General features: G+C 47.7%; 1 protein-coding gene across 1 annotated transcript; it reads left to right on the top strand.

Moving 5' to 3' along the window:
• Positions 1–2,286: 2,286 nt before the first annotated feature.
• LOC132251848 (olfactory receptor 14A16-like) lies at positions 2,287–3,045 on the top strand (the record flags this gene model as incomplete). The annotated part of the gene is made up of 1 exon (XM_059731766.1): positions 2,287–3,045. A coding segment is annotated over exon 1 (759 nt), but the record flags the coding sequence as incomplete, so codon positions are not given.
• Positions 3,046–7,581: the final 4,536 nt, after the last annotated feature.

A 7,581-nucleotide genomic window follows, 5' to 3' on the forward strand; every position in this document is an offset into this window, starting at 1 on the left:
TTGGACCCGTTCAATTCGAAGATTTGACCAGTTTGGCAGCAGCTGAATCTCCAACTCAGATTTGACTGAATTGATTCGGGAGAGTGATTTGAATCACTGAATTGAATCATTATCGGCTGAATCCAGAGTGAATACTAGCCACTTTGCACACACCTATCACAGGTGATACATAGCCTGGCCCAGAAATGGGAAACAATAGATAAAAATGATTAAACTAAAGAATCAAAATAAAACAGTTTGGCTTTAAAAAGGCATGAATCCAGGAAGGCTTGTCCATGGTTGTGTGCTTCAGAGGTAAGCTGGGCTCTAGGGAACAAGTCCCAGAAGCCCTAACAAGAGAGATGGGAATAAATCACCTTCCTGCAGCATCACTTCTTCCAAACCAGTGAAGTTCCCTATCGTCTGCAGAAAGAAACTGGTTTGGATCTACTTCTGCCAGGTCAGTCTTGGAGTGGAGAGAAAGCTCCTACTAAGATATTCTGACTTGTGAAGGGTTGGTAGTGGCAGGGAAAAGGGAAATCAGATAGATCAGTAGAAGGAAAATAAGCAAAGACTCCTGGCACTGGAGGATCAGATCACAAGCTGAGAAAAACTTCATATTGCTGTAAGTTTCTTACTTAAATTCACTGTGGGTGGTTGGTAAGAAGAGGGATGTGTGTGGAAATTAGATAATTTCTAGGAGAGGAAAAATAAGCAAGGAATCTGTAGGATCTATCATAAGCTGAGAAAAACTTCCCAAAGAATGTTGCATTAGGTTTTTAATTGCAATTAAATACTGTTGGTTGGCAAGAAGGGCAGTGTGTGGGGTATTGGAGAACCTGAAAATGACATTCAGCTGGAAAGCTCTCAGCATTTGAATAGCAAGGTGTTCAAAAGTCTTTAGCTGGTCAAAGGAAAACAAGAAAAGAAAGAAAAGAAAACAGCTCCCTTCAGAAATCTGAACTTGCTACCAAGAACCCACACATTTCAGTGTTTTAGCAACTTGAGACTTTTCAATCAAAAGCTCCGGAGGCTACATATTTTAAACCAAATTATCCCTCCATCCCTGTATTGATAGTTCTTCATAAATTAATGTTTTTGAAGAAACTACATACATGACGAAAAAGTATGTGTTTAGCAAAAGCCATATTCATAAGAAGCATTTTTCTAGGCTTAAATTCCAAGCCCCACGGCAGAGATTCAGTCTCGCCCAGCAACACCAGGATTACAATCCCACCTCAGTCATTGCATCCGGATTTTGTTGTTTTCCAGAAAAACGCCTGGAGGAGGGAGAGATCAGTAAGTCCCGCAGGTGATTCCCCCTGAAAATGTATTTTACATAGCCAAGTGCCTGTCAAATTAAGGTCGGGGGACCCAACAAAGTGTGATGAGCAAATGCACAGTGAGGGGCATCCCTTGCCCAAAAGAGCTTCTAGTTCTTGCACCCAAATGACACACATCACTGACCCAATGTGGAGATAACAGAAGGAAGGTACTGGCCTACCATGGCATAGAAATGACCGTCCAGATGAGGATGGGGACCATATAAATTAGCTTCTAACCATCGTATAGATTCATTTCAGACAAGGTGACACTTAGGATGCTGTCTGTGCGTATGCTGTAAATACCAGGGAAGGGGAAAGTGGGATGAGTTAGCAGTTTATTGACCAGCATCTTATCGTAGTCACAAGTGCTGTGTTCAGTGTGCCTCATCTTGATGTTTGCTCAGCTTCTTGCTTTTCCCCTTCTTGCTATTAAAAATCAAATACAAAATGCCCCACTCTGGTCTGCCAACTTGATGAAGGGAGATGGGTTCATAGTGAGATCTGAAATGAGTTGAATGAGAGCATGAAGCAATTAAAAGGCAAACCCTGTGAGATATTGCACAACCTATATGCAACATTATAAACATAGTTTTGTTCTGAAATAGTCTCTTTTACATTGTTTGGTTTTATATATATACACATGCTCACAGATAAGGACTTTTGTGGAATTTCTTTTTACTCAAAAAAAATGTATTCCCAGCAATAGCACTTTCCACTGTCAATTTTACAGCACTTAAAGACAGACAGTACTGGCAGTTAGTTCACGAGCTGTTTCTGACATGAGATTCCCTCCTGTTATATTTGTAACTCTGATCCTGGCCACTTTCTTGTCCTTCCTTCACAGGCCTTGCACAACGCCCTGAAGAGGGAAATGTCCATCCAAACCATTGTGACCGAGTTCCTTTTCCTGGGCTTTTCTGATATTCGGGAGCTCCAGATCTTACACTTTGTTATCTTTCTAGCAGCATACTTGGCAGCCCTGATGGGGAATCTCCTCATCATCACAGTTGTAACTCTAAACTGTGAACTTCATTCTCCCATGTTCTTTTTCTTGATTAATTTGTCCATTGTGGACCTTGGCTCCGTCTCAGTGACCGTGCCCAAATCCATGTCTAACTCCCTATTGAACACCAGGTCCATTTCCTACTCTGGATGTGTTGTCCAAGTGTTTTGTCTCATCTGCTTCTTGGGAGCAAATGTATCCCTTCTCACGATTATGGCATATGATCGATATGTTGCCATCTGCAAGCCACTGCATTATGGGATAATAATGAACAGGAGAGCTTGCATCCAGATGGCTGCCGGTGCTTGGGCTGCTGGTGTCATGTACTCTGCACTGCACACTGGGAACACCTTTAGTCTCCCCTTCTGCCACTCAAATATCATCAACCAGTTCTTCTGTGAAATACCCCAGCTGCTCAAGCTCTCCAGCTCTGACGCATACCGCAGGGAGCTGGCAGCTCTTGCCTTCAGTGTGTGTTTAGGTTTAGGCTGTTTTGCTTTCATCGTTGTGTCGTATGTTCAGATCTTCACCGCAGTGTGGAGCATCCCCTCGGAGCAGGGCCATCAGAAAGCCTTCTCCACCTGCATTCCTCACCTTATCGTGGTCTCATTGTTTCTTTCCACTGGCAGCATTGCCTACTTGAAGCCCATCTCTGACTCCCCGTCCCCCTTGGATCTCCTGGCAGCTGTTCTGTATTGTGTGGTGCCTCCGTTGATGAATCCGGTCATCTACAGCATGAGAAACAAGGAGATCCAAGCTGCCCTGAGGAAACTGCTGAAAAGGCAGATCCTCTCCAAGAACAACATGTCTATCTTTCTTTCATGACTTTGCTTTAGTTATATTTTATGCATGAAATAAAAGAAAAAAATGAGGTTTTTTCATAGTATTGTATGAACCCTACATATTAAAAACAGAGGTGGAGGCTGGCCTGGCACACAACGCAGACAAGAAAGCCAGGCAGTGAAAATGGAAATGGAGGCGTCCGTGGGGGAGGGATAGGCTCGGGTGGGGGGTAGGGGGGAAAAGGGGATGTAGCAGCTCAGGGAACAGTGCAGAGGGACCTGGGCAGTCAGATGTTCGGCAGGGTGCAACGTGCCCAAATTCGACTGTGTATATTGAATCCATGAGTTTCTGTACCTACGGGACTGATGAAGTGCAGTTCATAGGCCCAGCTCTGAGAAGTGGTTTGCACATTCAAACAAACACCTAACCTCATTACCAGCACCGAAGCCAACTTCCTACAGCTGCAAACACAACACCTGCCAACTATCTCCAGTAAGTAGCACACAAACTGCACACCAGCATCTATGCAAGACAACACAAACCAGCTACCTGCGGGGGTGCATTCCTCACCAAAAACCCACTCTGCCTCCAGTCTCTCAGGCCTGATTGTGAGAGGGAACAAATTACAAACCACTTTTCACAGCCGGGCCTACGAACTGCTCTTCAGCAGTCTCCCAGGTACAGAAACTCATGGACTCAATGTAGATTAGTCAGTGGGGTTCTGGCACACTGCGACCTGCCGGACATCTGACTGCCCAGGTACCTCTGCACTGTTACCTGTGCTGCTACTTCCCCTACACCCCACACCCTCCTCCCCAGCCTGTCCCTCACCCCCTGACACCTCCATTTCCATTTTCACTGTCTAGCTTTCTTGTCTACATTGCATGCCAGGCCGGCCTCTGGCTTTTTTTACTATTCCCTCCATCCAGGACCAGGAGACACATCAATTGCAGGTATTTCCTCAGCCTGACAAAGGGTTTTTCAACCTGAAAGCTGGCATCCTGGGCAGCTAAACGAAGCACGCTGGGAGCCTCACAACTGCACTGCCGCTAGCAAGCCTCAGGCCTGTCAAAGATGTGACAGGTCTGGCTGTTCCCCAGCCAGGACTGTGTATGTGTGTGCGTTAACTGGAGGTTATGGCATCTCCTACCTGCCTTTCACCAGGGGATCATTGGGCATGGCATTTACGGGGCTGCCATCCCACCAGGAGTCCCACCAGGTCTCCCTACCCTGGTAGGGGTCAGTTTTAGTGGTCATGCCCAGGACATGGGGCCTCCTCTTTCCCCATAGCCCCATCCCACATATCCAAGTTCACCTTCTCACTGGGAACACTGGTCGGTGGACAGGACAGGTGTTCCCAGGCAACTGTGGGAGATCCAGCACCACCTGGCTGCAGCTTGCCCAGTAGGCCAAGGGGTCACGCAGCAATGGCTTCACATCCTTGGCAAGATATGCCACCACCAAGGAGTGAGCACCACCTGCCTGATGCTGGGGTCTAGTGGCTCTGGACCCCACCATAGAAGCCAGGCCCTTAGCCCATATTGGCAGCACCTGTAGTGGAGGACAAGACTGGTTCACGGATGGGGTGCTAGCATGAGCTAGTGGATCGCCCTGTTCCATGTCCCCCTGCCTCCACCATTCTGCCTCCCTGACTTTCTTTACCAGCACCTCTGTCCACTGATTCAGTGCTTGGCTGCCGCATACGGTGCCCTTCACCCTTGGGTCATACATGGCGGCCAGCGCATGGACTGTACTAGACCGCAAGGGATCAAGCCACTTCCTGATGCCTTCCTTCAGCTGCCTCACCAGTGCCTGCATGTCTGGTGACAGTGGCCTGCCCCAGCCAGGAACATGGATCTGGAAGCTCTCCATTTGGCTCTCAAATTCCCTCACTTTGGTGATCACCCAACTGAAGAGGGCAGCAGCAGTGCTGAGGCTCTTGGTGACCTTGGGGAAGGGCTTTAGGACCACCAAGATCTGGGAGATGGCCTTGATCAGGGATATTGGGATCAGTGGCCCCCTGAACAGAGCTGAGTGGAAAACCATCTCATGGATGGCGTCTGTTGCTCCACCAGCCTCTCACACACCAGGTATGTGGCGTTCCACTGAGTCTCCACATCCTGCATGATTTTGTGCTGTGGGATGTTCAGCTCTTTATGTTTATCCCGCAGCATCTTGCCCCTCTTGATCCCCCAGGGCATGTAGCCTGCTACCTTCCTGCATTTTGAAATGAGCTTGCTGGTAGTGGCAGTGCCATTGCCAGCAGCCCTGTCCCCCTCCAAGGCATCCCTGACAACAAGGTGCAACTTGTGTGCCACACAGCGGATTCCAACAAAGTTGGCATCATGGACCCCCTTGTCCAGATTGGCCCCATGGTCAGTGACCATGAACCCGTGGATGAGCTCGCCCTTCCCAGCAAGCCATGCCTGCAGGAAGTGGTTCATGGCCCCCATGATCTCTGTTGCTGTGTGGGACTCATCCATTACCTCGGCTTGAAGGAGAACCCACCGACAGCCTGACTGGTCACACCAGTGTCCCGTGAGGGAGAGGCAGGCATGATCTCCACCCCGGCTGCTCCAGATGTCTGAGGTGAAGTGTAAGGTCAGCTATGGACATGCCTCGCACAGGTCCTCCCTCAAGTACTCTTTGCATGCCTCACACAGGGATGGCAACACCATCCTACTGAAGGTGGTACACACGGGCACTTGGTATGATGGGACCACAAGCACCATGAGCCACCTGAACCCTGGCCACTCAACTAGGGAGAATAGCTGGCCATTGGCAGCAAGCATCTCCCCAATGCTCTCAGTGAGCTCGCTTGCCTTTGGACTGTGCCCCCCTCTGTCTGTCTTTCCACCACTGTCCCAGGGTGGCATGCCTCTGTTTTGGGGGGACGGGGGCTTTGGAGTGAGCGGTGGACTTCCCTTTGCGCACAGTCCTGCTGGTGCCAGGCTGAGGAGGAGCAAGGGCAAGGGGGTGGTTTCTGCAGAGATGCATGAGCATCCCTGTGGTGCTCGTATGTTTTGTTCCCTTGCCCTAGCTGGTTTTGGGTTGGCAGTGCAGGCAGATAGCGTACGTGGGATCATGTGCCAGCTCAACATGATCCCAGACCACAGTACCTGCTCACTTCTGGGGTGTGGGTGCTTCTGTTCTGCTAACATCTGTACAGCTCGGACTGTTTACATCTGGGCTTTTCCCTTCTGAGCTGTGCAGGACTCCAGGGAACGAGTCCCAGGAGCCTTTGGAAGAAAACAACTGCAAAATTGCCATCTTGCTTCAGTCCTTTTCTACGAGGCATGGGTGAAGTCAGCTGCACATTCAGACACCTGGACGGATTCACTCCAGTCGTTCAGTGTCAGAGGGAGCAGAGAAAGACCTCTGAGTTAACTGTGCTTTTGGGGACCTAGACTAGTGGTTGGTGCAGAGGAGAGCTGAGAGATCAACTGGACAAGAGCAAAGGATCTCGGCAGGGGAAGCCTGAATGTGACACAAGATCAGGACATTTCCACAAAAACAATTTCAGTAAGTTTGATGCATCAGTGAAGTGTCCTGTCTTAGTAAGATGCAGAGGACAGTTAAAAACATTAAAGTTGGAAAACCTGGCTACGGAAATCATACTGCATCTTATGTATAATAGATTCAAAGCTACAAGGGTGGATAAAGACATTTTCAATGCTTTCGCTATTAATTCAGATAAAGTTAAACAGTTTATAGGGAGTGGTGTGGTGGGTGGGGTGGGAATAGAACCTCTAAGGCAATCAAATGTTATAAAATATATTTATTCACATGCATTTGTTTCCTGCATACATTTTCTAGGTGAGATGGATAATGTATAGACTTTCAGATTTATACTAAAAATAAATAAATAAATAAATAAAAATCCTAAGTTTATGCTGGGCTAATGTTTTATTCTCTTTTTAAATGGAATATCAAAATATTTTCTTTTATGTAAGGTCTTGTCAGGGAGAAGTAATTTATTAAAATCAAATTATCCATAGGGCAATACATGGAAGATCTCCATTCTTAGCATGAAATCTGGGGACATTATTGATGGGAATATCAAAGCTACTGAGTTTGTTACTCTCCTCCTTACCACTGTCCTTCTTCTATTATACCCAGGACTTGCAGGGTGCCCTGGGAAGGAAGATGTCCAACTGGACCACTGTAACCGAGTTCCTTCTCCTGGGCTTCTCAGACACTCGGGAGCTGCAGATCTTACACTTCGTCATCTTTCTCGTAGCGTACCTGGCACCTCTGGTGGGGAACCTCCTTGTCATCACTGTTATTACTACGGACCACCACCTGCACAGCCCCATGTACTACCTTTTGGCAGATTTGTCCATTCTTGACCTTGGATCCATCTCTGTCATTGACCCTAAGTCCATGGCCAATTCTCTCTTAAACACCAGGACAATTTCCTATGCTGGATGTGTGTTCCAGGTCTTTTTCTTCTTCCTTTTTCATTCAGCTGATTTTGCAGTCCTAACTATC

This window comes from Alligator mississippiensis, chromosome 7 (genome assembly GCF_030867095.1).
Source record: "Alligator mississippiensis isolate rAllMis1 chromosome 7, rAllMis1, whole genome shotgun sequence".
In the NCBI taxonomy this organism is placed as follows: domain Eukaryota; kingdom Metazoa; phylum Chordata; order Crocodylia; family Alligatoridae; genus Alligator; species Alligator mississippiensis.